A 22,143-nucleotide genomic window follows, 5' to 3' on the forward strand; every position below is an offset into this window, starting at 1 on the left:
CTGATGCCTCAAACTTCACCCTGCATACATTCTTGTTTACAGATTTTTCAACTCTCCTGTGGTTGCTTATAAGTAGTTTGTGTTTCTGGGTTTTTTTCAGTCTATTATTTTTGTTTACAATGTCTTCAGCATTGAAGGCTCTGCAGAAAACCAGGAAGTGTTGATTTCTGCATACATTACATTTCTCCCTCCCTGTGTTTTATTCTTATTGCTCCAGTCAGTGTGCTGAAGCATGACAAGAGCTCCAGCTCAGAAAACTTCCAGAATGTGGAGAATACGTCTGACAGATGTGTCTTGGAAGAGTCTGAGAGTCCAGGTGAGAGGCATTTAAAGACAACCACAAGTATCAAGTGATAAATCTGACACAGCTTTTGGGTCTGTAAAAAAAGCAGATTGTAATGCTGTTTCCTTTTTAGCAGCTGCAATGTCAAATTAATGGTCACCTCCAGGGGTCACAGTGTGGAGCTGTTATCCTTTCCTCTTTCATCAGGAGTCCAGGTCTGAGAAAGGATAAAGGCTTTATGACCAAAAAGAAAGCTGACACTACTAGTTCATTATAATTACTTTTGGACTACACTGCTTGCTTAATATATGTACAATGTCTGACCCTTTGAAGGTAGTGTGAGATTATGAAAAATTAGAAGTACTGTATATACTGCAGCTGAATGCAGCAGTGGACACTCAAACAGCATATCTCTGGAGGAAAGCAAATTGGTGGCATTAAATAGCTTGATTCTTTCCTTTAAATCAGCTCACAATCATTATTTCATTTTAATGACTCTTAACATTGATTCAGCTAAATACAGGAACATCCATAAAGTGCATCCTTTTTGGTAACTGAAAGATTTATCTTCATGTAGTTTCATTATCTTTCTCGTTATGGAACATCTACAAAATTTATTAAATGAATCCCAAAAGGAAACAATTAAATATAAATTGTATCGAGTCACAGCTGATTAAAAACATTCTGTGTGACTAAATACCAAGATCTTTTAAGCAAACTGTGCACTTGACCAATATACACCACACACATAACCTGCACACAGTCCTCATTAGTGAAAGAGTTAAACATCTTTCTTCACTTGGTATTTGCCTTCCTGTTTTATCTGGTTTCTCTGTACCCTCCTGCATCTTTGTGTGCTGATCCGTGTATCATATTTTTGATTCATCGTCTCTGTGGCCTGTCAGCTTAGTTAAGAGATTTCCAAATCTTGCAGCCTGTGCTGACAGGGGGCAGCTGCCAACAGTCCCCTGATCCTTCCCCAAGGAACACTGCTGAGATTTAATTTTCAGTCAAAGGGTGCAGGCTGAAATCCATGTCAGGTCCCCTAAGTCATCTCAGAACCCGGATAGGACCCATGTCTGGGGGATTATATTTCAGCACACTCCACTCTTCCAAGATTCCTTGGGAGTTCAACTACTGTCATATACCTGATTTGAACTACATTCCCTTTTCATCTTTTCCAGAGAAATGAACACCAGTATATGTTACAATAATTGAAACCAATGAATTGTAAATCTCTATTCATTTTAAAGCCACATAGACTTGGACTCAATGTTGTCCAGCAGAAACCAGCATAAGATTTAGAAAGAAATAAATAATCTACTCAGAAAGGAGCCAGGTTTGACAATCTGTGATGTTTAGTATCTCCTTAAGAAACCATCTGTAGTCACTTCAACAACAATTATGGGCTGAAATATGGATTTGATCAGTTTTGAAGTGTGGAAGGATTAAAGCAAGGTGGCACCACAGTGTTTAGGGGAGAATTAATATACCTTGAAGATAACACTAATTTTAACCTTAAATTAATTCTCTCTGGCAAAGTGTGCCTGTTTGGATGGGAACTTACATATCCAATTCCCACTCTGCATATCTATATGAAGTAATGGAAAGAATAAAAGCCTTTCAGGAGGTGAATATTGACTGGCAAAAATACATGTTGATAAAGCATCCAAACTTAAAAACTGAGTTCCAATCGGTCCATCTGACATCATTAAACTAGTAATAAACAATGAATTACTCTGGCTTTTGTTTCTGTCCATTCCTGCATTTTAAGACATCTTGTCTTATAGGTCTGAAAACCTCAGGAGATTTCACTACTGGTCTCACTGCTTTCCACTGAGAATTTGTGGCTTGGTTGTCATGGAGACATCGTATTTCTCCAAGAATTGCTCATATTGATCCGTGGACAGGCGTAAATGGCCAGGCGAATGTGAGGAGTAAAGGGGGTTGGGCAGTACTATAAAATGACCAGAGGTTATGGGTCGGAAATAAGCTCATAGCAAACACTTAGGTAAAGAGAAAGAAACAGTTTCATTTTGTTTCAGGATTTCGTTTTTGCACTTTATGCCATTGTCTTCTTTCACTATAGACTGAAAGAAACTTGTTAGTCACTTGTCATGTCAGATCTTTGGTGCTTGTCCTGACACAGCTGTCAGCCTTCCAGCTCTATGCAGTTCAGGGACACACAACAAAGAGCTAGGAACATGAATTATTTATTGCTCCTTGTGCGGATGAAATTCTGTGATAAGAAATTAAGACACTTCTGACAGAAGTGCTTGTTTGAAAGGAAAGATTTGGTAACACAATACATTTACTTAAAGCTTACCATTTACTTTTAGTAGCAAACATTGAAACAATTATATGACATTCAGTTGGCTATGATTTTCTCAGGTGCTTTAACTTTGAATCATGGAACCTGAGAATGATTGGGAAGTCAGCATTTCATTTGGTGAAACCTGTGACTTAAGAATCTCTCTCACACATATCCAAAGTCTGGGCAAACTTACCAACTTAATTTATAAGTTTTTATTAATAAATCTATAGAGAGTCTCTTGTGCTTCACTTACAAGATGTTGTCATAGGTACAAAAGTGATGTTGAGAAATATTTTATTATCTCTTCTGATGAGGAAAAGAGGAAAATATGACAATATACCTGGAAGGAATTCCAACTATTGCTAGAATAGTTTTTTTATTACTACTCTACCAGATTCAGGAAGGCTGTAGAGCAGCCATTAATACATCTGTCTCTACATTGTGTTCCTTGGTGGTGAAAGGTGCAGTCTCTTTCCTTGACATTAGAATGAGCTTTATTTCCAAAGCGATCTTTGTTTTCAAAAATCACATGAAGATGAAGCTTACTATGTTTGTTTTACTTTCACATTTTCTTTGTCTGCACATGTTCTCACTGCTCTGCGTGTTGGCCTCCAGCAATTGTAGGAGGCAGATACTCAGATGAATAGCAGGAATCCGTTTGACTACCCAAGACACCAATCCAAGATTTACCTGTGATTTCCTGTGTTTAATGTGTGATCTGAACTACTCTTGGATAGGTAATGAAATCCCTCAACCTGCACTTTTCTCTTGGATAATTCACAGTAAACACTTTTCACAAGTGATGGACACAGGTAAATATCAGACTGGAGTTTCTTGTCTAAGTGAAATAGATTTTAGTTTCTCCCTTCATGTGGCTACAGGCTGCCATTATCTGTGATAGTGGCTCCTGTCTATTTTAGGCCCCACACAGAGGAGATGCTGGGCTTCTCTCCCAGATGCCTAATAGTAGGTTTATCACTGCCATTTTTCCCCACATGCTGAGGACTATTCCTGTTTGACATGCAAAGCCTTGGCTTTTCAAATTTGTCTCTGCTCTGGCCTTGAACATAATAATCAGATAAGAATTGCAACAGTTTTCTGTAGAACTTGACTTTTAGTCATATTTCCCCTAAAGAATTCACTATCCCTTAAAGTGCTTCTTTCTTTAAATAAATATTCCTAGCAGTTTTCCATTTTACGAGACAAATTTTCCACATTTAAGGAAACTGAAAAAGAAGCTGAAAGTGAGCGTCCATGGATGTGTTAGACTTCTAGGTCTGAGCTATACACCTGAATTTTCTTGTACAAACAGTGGTGGAAAATTTACACCCCAGATGCAGATCATCTTGTCCAAAGGGAGTTGCTTGAAATGGTTCCTGAGGGGATTGAAAATGCTCTGAATTTTGTTAGTCAAAATCTATGAGGATTGTAGTGGGACTAAACACAGCTTCAAGTGTCTTAGCTTTCATATGTGAGCCAGTCCCACTAAGGACAGTTCTGCAAGTGCAGGTCCTGTGGGAAAAAGGAATAGCTTTGAGCTGAAGTCACAAGAAACCATATAGACACAGATGCCTCTTCCCTCTTATTTTCCCCAAAAGACACATTGCAGTGGAGTAGGAAATAGACTATTACTTCACTTGGTAATAGAGGGAAAATGTGCCTCACTAATGGAAGATTTAATTGGAAGCTGTAGATGGAAAGTATAGTGTTTTCCATCTTTTGGATAGAAACCACGTAAATAGTAAAACCCATATATGCTTATGGCCTTTAGATCAGAGAGTCTCTGCCTGAATCTCTGCCTGGTCCCTTCTGCAGCTCCTGATCTCTGCCATCCCTTCATTCGAAAACCATTGCCCATATTAAATTTTCTTTCTCTTCAAATTTTCACTTTTCAGGACAGAATGTAATTCTGGGTGCATAACAGATAATAGGAAAAATCCAAGCAGTTTTCACAGTCTTGCTTAATTACTTGTCTTATTTAGAGACCTTGGCACAGAAATGGGAAAGGTCTCTGAGTGTCCCTGAAATAGTGTGTGAAAGGCAGAACTGCAGCAAATAGGAATAAAAATATATGAAGAACAGCAGATTCTTATTAGCCACACTGTGTTTAAAATACAGGACTTAAAGTGTGACTATCTTGTTATTAGGCAATTTATAATTACTGCCTCAAATATTCACTTACCAGCTCCAAGTTTCATCCACTGAAGAGTGTTTTTAAAATAAGCATTGTGTCACCTCTGTGGCTGTTGATCAGAACACAGGCAGAATGTGAAAGTAAATATTCAGTAAATTTCCAGGTACAAAGCACCCTAGAAAGTCATGCTTTTCTGTGTTTGCATGCTTATGAAAAGCAGGAGGTAGTAAATGAGGATTGACCTGGGAATGGGGCGCTGGAGGCTGCTGCTGGTGAGGATGATGAAGCAGGAAGAAGATGCAATGTAGGGGCAGCCCACTGGACACAGGCACTGATGGCCCAGGGACTGTATATAAAATGCCAGTGCCCAGGAATTAGTCCAGAAGGTTCTGGAATTTCCAGCGTAGGTATGGATGAATTCATCATCATTTCACTGCAGTAGATGTAGTGTCGTATCTTATCAGTGTTCTGGGTTACCAGAATCATGACTCTCATGTTTTGGTTTGATTTGTGATTTTTTGTTTGCTTTTGGTTTTGTTTTTTTAATAGCAAATTAAACTTTAGACTCAGAAGACTGCATAATAGTCATCAAGAAAATGCATATGTCTCTGTGTCTATGATGCAGATAGACAGAAAGGTCACAGATAATATGATAAATTTACAAGATATTCATTAGATGGGAATAAAATAATGTGTGCTGCTTTCGCAGTGTTCATTTAGTCATGAAAGGTGTGGTGGTACCTGTCTGAGCAGTGTTTCTAATGCAAGTAATATTTAAAATTCAGGTTGCAAATATTACCGTACCTCACAGTAAAAGAAATTATGAAGATAAAAATCAGTGATTGAAAGCTTTTCTGTGGAATTCTAAAACACCTTGACACGATTAAAGTATAATATAACATTACTTCTGTTTACAGCTATTGTAGGATTATTTCTGCTAAGAGAAAAATATATATAGTCTGACAATTATTTTTGCAGAGAAAACATAAAACCCTATTAATTTAAAATAGAATTTGTGTTTCTGCTGATCCACTGGAGCACTTTCCTTTAAAACAAAAGAAAGGAAGAAGCAGAAGTCTGTGCAGAAGAGTTTTGAGGAATGCCATACATTCTCTTGAGCTGTTTTTCGGTTCCATATTGCTTCCTGTGGTATATCAGATATAATGTGAACAGTCTTCTGGAGGTAGATTTCTGCAACTTTTAATGCTAATATGAGGAGGCTGAAAGTTTTTATTCCATTACAAAAATTATAGAGTTTGCTACTCTATAAAAAGACTGTAAAATATCATGTATTTTAGTAACAAAGTCTCAGCTATTACCTCATAATGTAAAATCATTATGCCTCAAATTGTAAATCATTAAGTCATGCATTTCTTTTCCAGATGACATGAAGCAACATCCCTGGATATCTAAGGTGTGCTCCTGTAAGGTGTGTTAGAAAAAAAACCACTGAGACAAAAGAATTGGAAGATGTGGAAGGACAGCCAAGGAATAGGACATATGTGGTGTGGTGAACAGGAAATGCCTTTTTGTATTTATTGTGGAAATTTTAACAATTCATTTTCTTGAATTGGAAGAAATACCTTCCATAAGATCACCTTCTTTTGGCTGATTTATTGGCTTCAATTCACACTTCCATCACTGATAGATTTATATATATTCAACTAAATTTGAGTCATTTTGATATAGAAAATATCAACTCTTCATTTTTAGATATCATTCACTTGTTTATGTAGTGATCTTTACAACTTTGATTGCCATTAAACAATTATGTAAATTTTAGTATTATTTTATATACATAAAATTTGAATTTTTCTCTCTCTTTCCTTATGACTTTTCTTATCAATAGCATTTTAACACTGAGCAAAACCAAATGCATTTCAAATAATTAGAAGATTTGTTTTCACTGAAAAGAGAAGTTCCCAGTTAGAATTAAACATGGAATATTTAGAAATAACTAAAAACAAAGAGTATTCTGTGCACTGGAAAGAATGGGAAATTGATAACAAATCTGGTCATGTCTAGGATGTAAATTTTCATTTTCTCTGAATACTGCCATTAGCATCATCTGTAGAAATGTAGTACCAGTATGGAACTGGAGAAGCCAATTGGAGTCCTCTTGTGAAATTGTATACTTCATTGAATATCAATTTGTGCTCACTGGGAAAAGGAACTATACCTTTTTAACTTTTTTTTTTTTCTAAAAAAATACATAGTTATATTTGTAGAATGAATACAACTGATTAAATCCATTGATCACCTGATATTCTGTGGGACTTAATAACGGGACTTGACAAATAATTTCTGCTTAGAGCAGTAAGCTCACTTTCTTTGTTGCCAAGAGTTGGAGTGCTACTGAAGGCAAAGGGTCTTGAAGATGTGCCTTATGGATTTGTACCTCATGGTGGAAATCCTGGTCTGATTCATCCCTTCTAATTGTCACGTTAGGCATAAGATCCCTTAACTAGGAGAGTGGAGATTTCTTCAGCGTGAAAAGATTCTCTGGCAATTAATCTCTTTTTTCCTTGTGGGGAATTGCCATGGCTGCAGGAGTGATAAAACCTGGTTTCTGTTGCCACAGTATAGTTTGAATGAAGCAGACATGAAAGCTTCTTCCTCCTGGTTTTTATATCCCATAAATCCATGTCCTTCAGTGCAGTGTGTGGTATTCTGACACACTGGGTGGTGAAAGGGCATTGTGAGAAGAAGTATCCAGTTTTTATTTAACTAAAGCATATATAATTCAAATTGGCTGCAATCCAGAGAAGATAAAGATAGTTAATGTTATTTTTTTGTGATTGTGAATACCATGCAGAAAAATGGCATCTTTGGGCAGAAAATTCGATGTTTTTAATGCATTTGGTATTTTTCAGAAACAATTTTCTTTGTTCATAGAAGGCGTTTTCCTCTTTAAAATGTATCTTTTATTCATATGTAGTTGTATTTGAATTATGACTGAATATTGAGTGCTATGGCTTTGTTCTTGCATTTCTTGTCCTGGATGTGTGGAATAATATCATTATGTATTTATACTTGCACAACACAATGGAGAGCAGAACATGTCTTTAGCTAACATATATCCTTCTCTTAACTTTTGTGGCTAAATGAGAGTTGCAAACATCAAGGAGGTAAAAATAAAATTGTAAATATACCTACAGGAACTTAGTAGCTCTACAGGAACCTTGCAGACAGTAGAAGAAAATGCAAAAAAGGATGGACCCGTCTCCCTCCTTTGCTCCTCTTCCCTGTGAACAACCACATCCAGTTGTTGCAGCAGTCTCTTCCATGGACATTAAAAAGTCTGTTCACAGCAAGCATCACTGCTTTGCATCAGCATCTGCTCACTTGGGCCAGGATAACAAATCTTTTGAAAACATTTTCATCTAGATATTTCAAAAATGGATGTGTTCAAGGAGGTCTCATAGCTCAAGGAATTGGCATTGTCCATAACACCCAGTACTGCTGTAGGAGCAATTACATTTGTGCAACATGATATTTGATTGCTGGTCTTTAATTCTGCAAAGCAGTGCACATCAGCAGCCTGCCGATAGAGCCAGCCCTCTGGAATGGTTTGTGCAGTGATGATCGGTGTTTGGCACATGCTTGTGCGTGCTTTCTGCTAATTATCATTACAGGATCAGTAAGGTAAGGCAGGAACTTTTTTATTAGGTACATTTATTTCCCAGTAAAGCAAATATATTCCCCTTGTCTTCTGGATGTCTTTCAAACAACCAACTCTATAATATGTGCTCACAGTGAACTCACTCAGAAAAATCTTTTTTGCAACAAAGTGGCAATTTCAGAGCTGAATACACAAATACAGATGAACTTCCTGCAATAATTTTTTACAAGTCAAACTGAAGAAGCATTTTACATGAGTGTCAACTGATGTACCACTGCATTCATGCTTATGGAGATGGAGTTTACAACAAAGCCCCAAGGCAATTAAGAATGTATTTTTCTATTGTGCTACTCTGAAGGAATCCTGTCAAAAGGAATAGTATGCTAATATTTTTGAATAGTTTTTAAAATATGGGGTGGAAAATTCATGAATACCTAAACTGCTTAAGAAATGTGGTGTTTTGGTGTGGCTTGGATTTTTTCCATAGAGAACTCACAGGGTCCAATAAGCTGTGGCTCAAGGTGTGGTTTCACAGTCAGGGGGATTTGTCCCCACTCCAGCCTCAGGCTTCTGTGTCTCCTCACTTATGTTTGCACTACTGCTTGTGTGCCCAGGCTGTGCCAAGGCAAGCACTGGCTTCAGTGCAAAGACCAGAGTAGGAACAAGGAATCCCGAGTGGAAATGTGGGACAGTTCACACAGAAATGAGCATGAAATTGAAGTTTAGAGCTATGTGCAGGGGTCTTACTTAAACATAGACTTTTGTCTTTCAAATCATACAGGCATTTTTTACATTACATGCACAGTTCATTGTATTATTTTTAAAAAAATTAAAGGACTTTAAAAAAATTAAAGGACACTTACTGCTTTTAGTATAAGACAAAATCAAAACTCTTCAGCATCTCTTTTATTTGAGGGATTTTGAGTTTTCCAAATAATTCATACTTGGTCCGACTGGTCATACTGAATGGTCAATGAATTAGATTCCTGTTTGGAACCCTCCCTAAAGTTTGAACTGTTCATTTGTGTCTCCAAATCCAAACATTCTATTTTGAAATCTCTTCTGCCATTTACATATTTTGAATTTGATCATTGTAATAAACTGCTTCCATTTTGGGGTTGTATTTTGTGGACTAATGCCCTTCCCTAATCCAATGAAAGATGTTCTCAAAGCACATTGGCATGGGACTCGATGAGATTCAGTGTTTGGAATAAAGAGATGCTTTAACAAAACCACTATGCAATGGGACTACAAGCTCCAAATAGCAGCAGTTTAGCATGGGAAATGGTTTTGCAAGTCTGACTGAGCTAAGTGTTGAAAATTCAGAAAAGAAGATGACAGTTCAGTGAACAGCATTGCCTTTGCCCAGGATTTTACTCCTTTTGAAAGAACAAGTTCTCTGAAGGCAGACAGGACAGTGAGCTCCAGCACAAATCCCAGAGTCATTGCCCCAGTGCTCAATAGCATTGCACCCACATCCATGGTGGAGGATCTGTGAAGACAAAGTCCTGCTTCTTGTAATGGAGATTTCTGCTGGATTTTACAGGCCATACTTCTTGGATGCAGAGGCTGAAAAGGATGCAGAGGAGTTTCAAGGACCAGTCTTCCCCTTTTATACTCCTCATTGAATATGTAGTCTGAACTGCTAGACAAGGATCTTAGCATTGCTGTTAGCATTTAGGTTGGGGTATCATTTGAATTCATAGATCCCCAAACTGAAAATTCATCAATTTTACTTTTGGAGAAGTAGTTCTGAACTTGGATGCAACATAAAATTCACACAATAGCATGAGATTGTCTTCTTGGGGCCCATGGGAAGTTTGTTTTTCGAATGACACCTGCTGGAAAGTCTAAAGTGTGTCTGAGTGCTGTGCTGTGGGACAGAGGCACAGCAAGAGCACCTTCTGATGGATGTGGCTGTGATGGGTGAGTACAAACAGAGCTGCCAAGGTGAAGCAATGTGAGTTGCTAAACAGTGTCAAAGATTATGAAACTTAGTAGACATTTGCAAAGTTTTTTAGAGCAAACTGTGCATTTGAAAAAATTTCTTAGCAGTACAAATTTAATTACATTTATCTTTTTCTTTCATGTTTTTCAAGAAGGGTTAACTTCAGAATACAGAGTTGTGTTGCCTGAATTTGCATTGTGCCATGCAAATACAGCAATAAAACCTGGTTTTCTTCCTCTGCAATATTCTGAGTAAGACAGTTGTGAAAAATAACCTTACTGGAGTAACCAGTATATGTAAGTATATGTTGTTACATTAAGTATATTAGTCCCTCCAGTTTTACATCAACTGGCAGATTTTCTTTTTTTGGGGAGGGAATTTAAAAACATAATGCTCATCAGAAAAATATTAACAATATCCAAAACTAGTAAAATAGTGATATTTTCCTTATTTATTCTTAAATTTTATCTAAATAATGTATGATCTTTTTGATAATAAGGATGTAGGGAAATCATACCCTAAATCATCATGAATTTTCCTCACAGAAACTCAGGAGAGTAAAAGATTCTGTTTAGCTTCAGAACTGTATTTTCTATCATCACACTGATCTGCAGACTTACAGCTCTGACCAGTAAATGTAACATAGAGATTTTTGTTGTTTGTTTTGGTTTATAGTCTTCCTGCCATGTAGATGGCAGCAGTACTCAAGCCTTGAAATTCACTCCAGCTTTTTCTTGAGTTTGTTAGAAAAAAACATCTTTAAGAATATTATTGCTGAGACTAAAGTAAAAGCCTGATTATTTTAAAGATGGATGTTAGTTTAGTAACATGTGTCTCTAAAGAAGCTTTTAACTTTGTAATATGAGTGTTTAGAAGACAGTAAGTCATATCTGTCTATATTAACATAATTGCCACTGTTATTTTCTTTCTACATTTTGACGTTTTTCCCGTGTATTAAATTTCTAGAATTCTTCCTGCTGCACTAGGCTGTAAGACACAAGGATGATTTTGAAAGTTGAAAATTTTATTTCCTTGCAGAATGAGCAGCAGCCCTGGCAGGAAAGCTATTGACTGTGGACATCCCTGTCAAAGATACAAAGAGGAAGGACAGATAAAGGTAGTGGGATACACAGTGTAGGATTTTGTGCTTTGGGTTCCACTAATTGCAGTGCTTTGTAGAAAATATTGTGAATTATCTGGGAAAAAAACATTTTGAAGGTCCAATTATCTTTATCTTTGCATAGTGTAGAACTGTCTGCACTGACATTTACTTTGTCTAAGAAGGAGAGATATTTTGAAAGAGAAGCAACAAAACTGAGACTCAGAATCAAAGCTGTCTAGTAGTCTTAGTCTCTGAAACCTCAGGGAGACTTTGTGGGATCATCTCCAGGCCCTCAGAGATAAAAGCAGGTGTTATATGTGTAACTGTGCACAGAGGGAAAACTAGCACAAGAAAGCATAATGATGTTAGTGCCTTGAACTAGAAAATACTGTTTAAATGTTGGGGGCAAACAGAAGTGTTATAGTGAGCTGTCATACAAAGAAGATCAGCACTAGCTCCCTCAATGCTTCTAGACCAGTAGCAGCTGAAGAGGGAGATGAAATATCCAATGGACAGCATATCTCATTCCATAGGATCCTGTCTGAGGATGCATTGGATGGAGGTTTAAGCCATACTGACTTTGAGATCAGCTGAAGTAACTGAGAAAGTGGGCAGACTGTGGCACTGAGCCACCCCCATCCAGCTGCCACAGCTGCAGATTTGGGCAGGTCTGTTCTAACCCTCTGCAGAAGCTGGGAGACAAATGGGAACTGATATCCCTCTATGCCCTTGCTGTGTGGTGTGAAATAGAAACCCTTGGCACAGGGTTTGTCCAGCTGTTTGTCAGACAGTGTGCAGAGGCCAGGATTCCACATGGGAGGATCTGTCACAGCTTCAAACTGCACTCAGTGGATGGACTCTGACCAAACAACCCTCTAATGTCTAATGGGGCTGTGACCAAAAACATGGTACAGATGTTGTGATACCTGTCCTGGAGTGACAGCACTCCTTAACTACTGCTTCAGGCAAAGGATTTACAAAGGGAAAGCAGAAATTCTTGGCTGATAAAATGTGTGACAAGAGTAAAAGTAGATGAGTGATGAGAAAAGAGCAGCAACTGGACACATGTTGCATCAAAGCACTGGAGTAGGCAGCTTTTGTCTCTCCTACATTTGAGTACAATGCCTTGGACATCGGTAATGGGAAAAGCACTTCTCTTCTTAAATGTCTTCCAGACTAATGCATACTGAGAGCAAATATTTTTTTGCTGCTTTTAGGATATAGTTTGAAGATTTGATGGGTTTTGCTTCTCACTTCATAGCATCCATTAAATCAATCTTAGATTTCATTTCATTGAGCAGATATTTGTCAAAAAGCTGCTTCAGGGTCTCCCAAATCCACTTTTTTCTCCTATATTTTCAAAATTATGCCACTGCTTAAGTAATAAAAAATATCTTTTCACCTTCCCTCTACCTCATTGGTAATATACTCATTGTAGTTATGGGAGAGTTTCATGCTTTGCAACCAAGCATACATTTTACAATTCATATTAGTGCTGATTATTCATGACTTATAATGAAAATATATTTTAAAAGCTCCTAGGAACTGAAAATAACTGTCACCATGTTAGTGTTACCTCTGTGTAGTACATTGGAGCAGTTTTGTAAGGATATATAAAAGATTGTCCTGGCATTTTGTAATACAAAAGCAAAATTCCATAATAAAAATGTTGGTAGATTTTCATTATCTCTGTCCAAACTTACGAGGCTTAAGCGGCAAAATCACCTGAGTAATACAATATAGAAACTCTTATTACTACCAAACGAGCTTTCCTTAGAGATAATTTTGCAGAATCACTTTCAAGTATAACTGCTCCTTAGGAACTTGAGATTTGCAGCAATAACATTTCAAGCTTTTTAAAGAACATGACGAACAATTTTAATGAATTGGATACTGAGAAAATATCAGAGAAAACATCACAAGCAAAGATTTCATTTCAGGCACACTTTCTTATATTTGTTGCTTTGGTTATATGAAGTGACAGCCCAATGAATCACTGGGTGGTCTTTTGGTCTGACAATTTGGGTATTGTCCAAGCAATTAACAGGCAAGCAGCCAGTTGCAGCAGCCAGTGATTAAATTACAGAGGTTCTTCGGTGGTTTCCATAAAGAAATTTCTGGGAAGAGTTAGATGGATCTACCAGCTATCATATGATGAGCATGTGTCCTACTCTGTGTACATGTTTATTTCACTAAATACTTAAGAATATTACTTCACTTGAAAAGAGTCAATATTTGAAAGACACTCTATGCTTTTGGTTTCTCCTGTACTAACCCTGTGTGTGAGGAGAATTTATGATACTGTTGGAGTAAACCTTAAGCTTTGTGTGGGTTTTTTTATATGAAATTTTAGAAATGCCTTTCCTCATATCTTAAATCACGTCTGACTAACTGCGTAAGTACTTCACAGGTTTCATTCTAGACTTTTCATTTTAAACTGCCTTCTCTTATGTAAGTCCTTTAAGCACATATAATTGGTGTTAAATTTTTGCTTAGCCCATGGAACATGTAGCATCCCGTGTTATCCCTCTTAATCTATAGATGCTAATCTCTGTTCCTGCTATTTGGCTGGTTTTCCTTTGTGTGTGGGAAAAATCTATCGCACTTTTTCCAGAATTTTGAGATTTTCTTCCTCCCATGATAGTCAATGGTTAAACTTCCACAGGGAGAGACCAAGGTAAAAGCAGCAAAAGGAAAAATAAGAGGAAATATACTCTATTATCTAGAGTAAATATACCAGCATGGTCAAATTATGATTACACTGCCCTCCAAGCTGCACTCTGATCTTTTATGATAATTCTGAAGAGTTCTCTGAAGGTGAGTGTAAATGTCAATACTCTAGGAAGACTGGAAATTTCTGGGAATTTGCATAGGATACATAGAGCCGTAGCTACAATCCTGCAGGTATTGGGTACAGTACCCATGCTGATGGGGGCACTGAGCTCTCATGTCGCATTTTTGATAGGGGTATGGGACTGTAAAAGGAATCTCAGCAACATTAAGTTTTCTTTAGCATTTAGTCTTTCTCCAGGGGGTGATTTTTCTGGATTAGCTGGAAAGTGCCCTTACTGCTAGAAGGAAGGAGAGGAGGTAGATCTGTATATTTTAATGCTTTTACACTTCTGTACTAAAAGACATTGGGAATAGCAGGGAAGCTTGCATGCCTTCCTCAGAGATAGACTCAGCTCCCTTCCACACAAAGGTTTTGCCAAAGGTTTTAATAAAAGGAATCCCCACAACATCTACAACATCCCCACTGTAGATTACTCCTGTGCTTAACCAGTAGTCAGTCCTGGACCACATCCTCCAGCAGCTTTTATTCAGCCAAAGCTGCTTCCAAAAGGGCTCAGGGGCATCACTCGGTCAGCAGCAATCAGTGGGTTAATACAGCCTCACTTCTGCTTCCCTCAGATGTTCAGGAGAAGATAATGAGGCAGGGATAGAGCCTGCAGGTTAATTAGATACCCCAACTGGAAGACAGAAATCTGAGAGGAGAGACTGGGAAGCAGAAGAGGAAGGGAAAATGTGAGTTTCTTTATATTCAGGTGTTACTCACTTGAGAGAATTGCTGGGGCAGGATTGTTTTCCAGTACTATAAAGACCATTTGATCTGTTAGTGCACTGCTGAAATTACTCATCTACCTGGCAAAAGCTGTCTGCCTTTTACACTCCTGTTAAAATCAATACTGAACTACATTAGAAACTCTGTTATGCTAAAAAGCAGTGCCCCCCCCAGCCCTAAGCAAAACACTAAAATCCAAAGGTGCTCATATTAGGATAAACACTGGAATCCTTCTAACAAATTCTGATCAGTGCTTGGGTAAGCATTGTTAGAAACATCTGTCATGCATTTAAATAAATTCTATTAATAAAATGAATGAGTAGAACTTAGACAAGTATAGAGAGGTAATACAGTAAAACAAATGGCCCTACTACAAGCAGCTGTTGTACTGTGCTGTTTTGAATATTGTCATGAAAGCAGCTTACCTTTCAGCTGAGTCTTTTCAATAATCCTGGGCTGTAAACGATGCAGCCATGTAAATAACTCTGACAGTTGCACTTTGACCATACAATATGAAAAATAGCTTGTTCTCTATAATCACATTGTCAAAAAATTCCTCCTTCCTATCTGTATGCGACCTCCTGCTATAGACAAGCAGAATACAGAACAATCTGCACAGTCTGCGGCGTTCAAGATACTATTCTTGCTGTTATTATCAGCAATGATGATTATCTCTAAATGCTCAACAGTAAATCCAGAGGAATAAATGGGAACATTTTTTCTAAGTGGTATATAACAATACCTGACATTTATATAGCACCTTTCATCTGTAAGAATCCCAAAGTGCTTTACAAAGTCTGCTGGGATCACTTCACCCACCACTGAAATGTAGCTATCTCTACAGTGAAATTCAACTTCTATTCCACACCACTGCCATTGCACAACGGTGTTTTGGAAAAAAGTGACAACTAAGTGAAATGCATTGAACTGTTCTTGTGAAAGCTATCATAAGGTCCTCTGTGGCAGTCCATGGCTAAAACTTTGCAGTGGTATCCAAAGAAAAACACAGCAGATACTTCATCCTCCTCTGCCCTCAGACACTTCCTTCCCGGCAAGAGCACTTCTATTCTCTTTCTGTTCTCAGACCTATCAGTTGAAATGCTACCAATGAATGAAATTCTACTAATGAAATCACACTAGTAAACCTGGGTGTCTGGAGTTATCCTTAGAAAATAAGTAATAATGAAAATAAAATGCTTAAAATTTTATAGGATGAAAATGTGTGTAACTAATCTATAACTGTGCTTCTCTGACAGCCTTGGTCTATTGAGCCCAACAAGGCTCAATGTGAAATTAAGTACTAATCTATTTTTCCTTATGAGGTATTTATGTTCTTTTCCATGGTTTTAGTACTATAGCTATGTACTTATATGAGCAGGTATTACTTGCTGTAAGTTGACTGTAGAAACAGGTGCTGTATCTGTACTGGTAAATTAGAGTGAGGTAACATTCTGAGATATGGAAAATTACATAAACTGATAAAATGATGGAACAATCTCCATGTTCAACTAACAACTAATACACTCCACGTCTGATAGGAAATGTCTGAACATGCCCATGCTTTTCTGGGGGCTAAAATAATTTTTCACTCAAACTTACTTTCAGTTCTATTGGCAATTGGCTGTATTGCCAAAAAACTAACGGAGGAACATTGCTATTACAGATACATCTACAAAGGGTGTGCACAGGATGATGGAATATATGTCAAGCATAGTATTTGTGTATTCCTGAATGTGATAAAAGTGGATTGAACCCTCTTCAAGAGAAATGCATGCTATGCAATATGAGTAATCTTGAAAGTGCTCTACCAATATTAATCAAATCATGGAGCTGAAAATACATGTTCTTGCTAGAGTTTCCTATTACATTTTCATCTCACAGAAGGATGGGAGCAAGCCCAGCCAGGAGATCTGAGCCCTGCTAAATTTTGGAGAGCTTAGCTCTTGCTGCTGATATAGATTTGATCTCTCCAACTAGGGTTTATGTCTGTAATACGTCACTTTAAAAAAATCAAGGTCCCATTTGGGTTCACTCCGCTGTAGTGTTACTACTTTATCTTATATTTCATCTCCGTTGTGGTCTTGTCTCTTTGGCAAAATGTGAGTTCCTTTTCTTTAAAGCCCGGGGAAGCATTGGACATATGTCACCAGTGAACTACAAAGTGTGTGGGGAAATTAGCTAAGTAGACAGAACCACTTTACTGCTGAGAATAGAGTGGTCTCTGTTCTTTCTCAGCTACCGACAAGAAAGAGAATCAAGACTGTTTCAGAAGTCACTGACATTTTGAAACTAAGCTGTTATATTTCTTTAATGGAACAAATGCACGTAAATGGATTCATATACCTGGTCATTATATTAAGAGATCAAATGTAGTTTTCCTTCTCCAAAGAAGTTTCATTGTACTTTTGAAATAAACTGTAGAGCGAACCCTAAAGAAACAGCAATAACTCTGAATCCACGATGGGATATTCTGAGTGGCATCTTAAGAATGCAGGGTGTGAATAGACTATCAGAGTTTATCCTACCCATAAATCCAGAAAATCCTGTGGCCAGAGAGACAAAATTATACATGCTTATGATGAATGTCTAGTTTATGAAATTTATATGTGAAGGTGTAAAATATCTCCTATTACAGATGCTAAATTAAAATGTTTACTAGGTTTTTAAAATGCATTAAAATTCAAATTTGCAGGTTTATGTTAAGACATTACATTTATTTGCTGTGGCCCCACTAAAACAGATTTACTGATTCCAAAGTATTTTGAGTCAAGCTTTGTGTACATGTACAACATGTGTATATGTAGGCATTTATTTGTATCCACTACTGTATATTCCGTATTTAGTCCTATTTTAATAGTGAATGTGAAGATTGCAATTATATTAGGAAATGTCAGCTCTAGGACTGCAGAAAGAATGGTTGTGGCAATGCTTAACTCTTCCCTCTGCATGTATGTATTGCACACCAGTCTTTATGTGTATTAGCCCGTGTGCATTCATGATCAATACTATTGCCTCATCAAACTCTTCTATACTTCTATATACACACATATGTTTAGAGGTATTCTTAGAGGTGTTTTAAAAATAAATGTGTCTCATTTTGGCCCTGACAATCAGACCACAACAATACAATTGATAGACTTAGCTTCACATTTGAAATGTTATCCTATTATGAGGCAGGTCTTAGCAAACATGCCAAAAAACAAAAGATGGAAGAATCTTAACCACTTATCTTCCCTGTCTTCAAAGACTTCATCTTTCAGGCTGAAATTTACAATGCTGCCTTTTTTATTTCCTTATTATTTGACTACTTCATCTTCAGTAAAAACCATATCCTCCTTAAATTTCCCAAGTTTTTTTCCTTTCGATGACAGACAGTTGCTAATCACATGTATAACACCCTGAGCAAATTTCAGGCCATAGGGGGATAGGATAGCTTCCTGCATATTTTACCCTCTTCCATCCTTATTTTTCCAGTTTCTGTGACAGTCTGCTTGCATTTATGAATGAATGCTATGATGTGTATTGGCTGTGTTAAGAAGAGAGATCATGTGAATGTTAAGCCTTTAAACATAAATGGTGAATTTTAACTGAGGCTTTCAAATCCACACATACAAAGACAACATTTACTGTTCTCTCTGCCTGCTTTGAAGCTCTCAGCAAAGAATCTGCTGAGCACACAGAGTCAAATATTATTTATACCAATCCTGGGCAGGTATTTTGCATTTGCCTGGCAGACAGGATAGGGCAGCATCTCTCCTCTGAATGCTGTGCTGGGCTCTGCTGGTGACGTCTCTGCTGGTGAGCACAGGGGTATCAGAGACTTTAGCTATTATAGCAGTGACAAGAGAGCTCCAGGGAGATTCTTTTGAGAAGAATCATCCACTCCTGAAGCTGGATTCCAAGCTTCCAAGTTTTGGCATATGGATTTTAATCTCTGAGTTGCCTTAACAGAAAGCAAATTCCATAACTTCCTCTGCAAGGTCTGTTTGACTTTGCTGAAGGAAGAACTCTTGTTCAAAGCCAGCCCAGCAATCATCATTCATCACCCTGTCAGCCACAGCAGATACCAAGGTACCTTCAACAAACCTTCTGTAGTGTAACCCCTAGGTTGGTTATTAGTGTTTCCCACAAAGTTTCAGTAGTCAGACGACATTTTTGAACTTTATGGGATTTATATTAACTCATAGAAATCTTTGCAAGTTGCCAGAAGGTGTAAAGAAACAAATTATTAACTAGATTCTTCTTAGTAATTTAGAAATATTGATGAGTGCTGGTTCAGGTTGTTGCTACCAGCAGTGCCTGCAATGCTTGACTCCTGATAAGAAGGAAGTCTTCTAAACTCAACACAGTCTTACTTTTCCTTTTTTCATATTTTAATGTGCAAAATACTTTTGGTGTTGTATCGCTGATAAAATTCATTTTCAGCAGCTGCTGAAATATTTAAATCCTGCCAAAGACAGTCATCAACTGTGAAGTCCTGTGTCTAAAGCAGATGAAGTATTGTCCTCAAAAGTTGTTGTAAACAAAACAATAATTCTCTCTAATAATGAAAAAGTATTTTACTTTATATCTGAGACCATATGAATTAGCTTCAGGACCAGTTAATAGGTTGTCATAACAGCTATGTAAGTTACCTTAAACCAGATTTAGTCTTATTTTATGGTATGAGGAGAAGTTGAAAAACATTTAGACTTTGTTCAAACACTGTCTTGTGTACAATTCAGGAAAAAGTGCCTATCTGATAACAGCTGTACCACGTGCAGCTTTCCCAGAGAAGGCTGTTTACTTAAGGCCTGAAGCAAGGGTCAGTTTTGAAGAAAACTTGACAAGGACGATTTCTTACTTACCTTAACTAGGAGACAAAGCACAATAATAATAATGATGGGTGGTTGCATTCCAAGCATTTCACTCACCTGAAACACCACAGAGCAATTTATATGTATTCGTTTTTTGCTCTCACTGTAGTATTACACAGCTAGCTGAAATTTCAAAAGAAATCCAAGAAATAAAGCATTCACGTCTCAGAAAGAGCCATTGAACTGCCTGAACTCTGCTCATTCATCCACTGCAATGCTGGTTTTTTTCTGAGTCCCTGTGCTTAGGAATGGGAGGACCACACTCCTGACAGTTCCTTGCATCATTCCTCTCTCTCAAATATTGTCACATGCATGGGACACTTTATGGAACTATAAATGAGATTCCTTTCTTCTTCTTACCTAGAAAGGCTCTGCAAATCCTTTAGAGCAAGTTTGCTCTTTAATCCATCCCACTCCTCCTCTTTTCCCAAGATCTAAATCCTCATGTTCCTCTGCCTTTTGCAGCTTTCATTTAGCTCTCTGGATGTCTGAGGGTTATGTGAGGTTCTTTCCCCTCTGCTGACTGAGAGATACCAACACTGAACTGACTGCTCCACTGAAGCCTCACCACTGGCCAGAGAGTGATTTTCCTCTGATACCTGGCCCTGATCAGTACATGGTATTAGGAACTAACACTTTGTCCTTAGCCGTTCACTCTTTCTGTGCCCTGTTAGTTCTGAACTACAAATACAACAGGTCAGTGTTTCCTGGTCAGCCTCTTCATGGATAATCAAAATAGCTAACAAATAAAAGGGACCTTTACTTAGCTCTTGAAAATTTTTTCATATGTGTTTTGGGTTGACGCAAAGTCTTTTTCCCTTGCTTGTAGAGCTCTCTAATCAGGATCACATACTCATCCAAATCACTGAAGTACCATCATTGCAAGATCTGGCATTACTGCATTTTTCTGCCATATGTTCAAAAGAAGAAGACAGTCCTGCATCATAAGTTTAGACCTTTATCCTGTAGCTGGACAAGCAGCCCTGGAGGGTATTTGTCTGCTTTTGGGAAGGAACAAAGATTATTTGATGTCCCTAACTCATCTCTTGTCCCATTAAGGCAGAAAGGTGCAGGATTTTAATGTACTCTGCTTTTCAGTATGTGTTTTTTTTCCCACATCAGATGCTCAAATCTTTCCATGGATATTAAACATTTTTATATAGCAAGCTCATGTGTTGATCTGACCCACCCTCTGGTTTTGAGCTGTGGGTCAGTTTTTCCATGCTGCCTTTTGAAAGATGGAGGTATCAGTTGAGCAAACCAGAGCAGGCAGTTTCCTGTAATCATCTATGCCATCATCTGTGCTGGATCATGGCAGCAGCTGATCAATAGAGGAGTATTTAAATATGTTAGAGCCTGAATCTGATATTCTACATGTTTAACTGCATAAACAGATCAATGGGCTGGGATTGATCTCCATTGATATTTGGCAGTTTTCAAATACAATTAAACCACATTTGGAGTATTGAAAGCACTTGAAATAAACAACTGGGCACTATTTATAATTTAAAGAGCTACTCAAAAAATTTAATAGATCAAGTGGTTGTTTCAACAATGCCAGTATCAAGGGAAAACTTGAAATCCATATGCTGTATATAAATAGCAAACTGAAATTGATGGCAAACTGAAGTTCAATGTGTTCTTTAGCACATATTACTATACACAAATATTTCTGTATTTATGAGATAAGGATATGCAATTAAATTGTCATTAACAGATATAGATGAATGATTATGCCTGAGCAGAATGTGGGACTGGAATTATTGGACATGCTGCTGATAAAATGACAACCTTACCTTTCTCACATCCCTAAAACAGTGGAATTCAAGAGTTACCCAGCCAGTTTTTGCTGATCCCCGTTGGCCGTATTCTCCCTGTGTCTGACAGGGTTCCAGCAATTCCCTGGATTCCTTCTATGCTGACACCTGGCATCTCCATTGCTCCTTCGGAGAGCCTGGCACCAGCATCTGTTTAGACTACCATCAAAACCTGCTTGCTCAGTCTGGGAATGTCCTTGGGTTACCTTTGAGGGTAATGTCATTGTCACCACAAGGACGCACCAGATAGCTAAAGGCTGCTCAGAGTGTTTGGCTCATTGACATGCACAATACTGGTGGTCATAAAAAGAACCAGTGTCCGCAAGTTTCAGGACTGACCAGTTCAAGAGAACCACTCCAAAGCTGACCAGAAGAACTGTCATTTGGGAAATGAGATTTATTTGCCATTCTGATCTCCCTCTGGCGAGTTTTACAGAGCAACACAGGTGCAGTTGTAATGTAACCTATTGAGAGAGCTAAGGTCCTAGTCCAGAATATACTAGGT

General features: G+C 37.8%; 1 protein-coding gene across 1 annotated transcript in view; it reads left to right on the forward strand.

Moving 5' to 3' along the window:
• WDR72 (WD repeat domain 72) overlaps positions 1 to 6,338 on the forward strand; it is a 100,199-nt gene extending 93,861 nt beyond the window's left edge. Inside the window, exons 19-20 of the mRNA XM_053954793.1 lie at positions 218 to 316; positions 6,114 to 6,338. Coding sequence (XP_053810768.1) covers positions 218 to 316; positions 6,114 to 6,169 — 155 coding nt within the window. The 3' untranslated portion in view covers positions 6,170 to 6,338. The remainder of the gene's footprint in view (positions 1 to 217; positions 317 to 6,113) is intronic.
• The last annotated feature ends 15,805 nt before the right edge of the window (positions 6,339 to 22,143 follow it).

This window comes from Vidua chalybeata, chromosome 13 (assembly GCF_026979565.1).
Source record: "Vidua chalybeata isolate OUT-0048 chromosome 13, bVidCha1 merged haplotype, whole genome shotgun sequence".
Taxonomy (NCBI): Eukaryota; Metazoa; Chordata; class Aves; order Passeriformes; family Viduidae; genus Vidua; species Vidua chalybeata.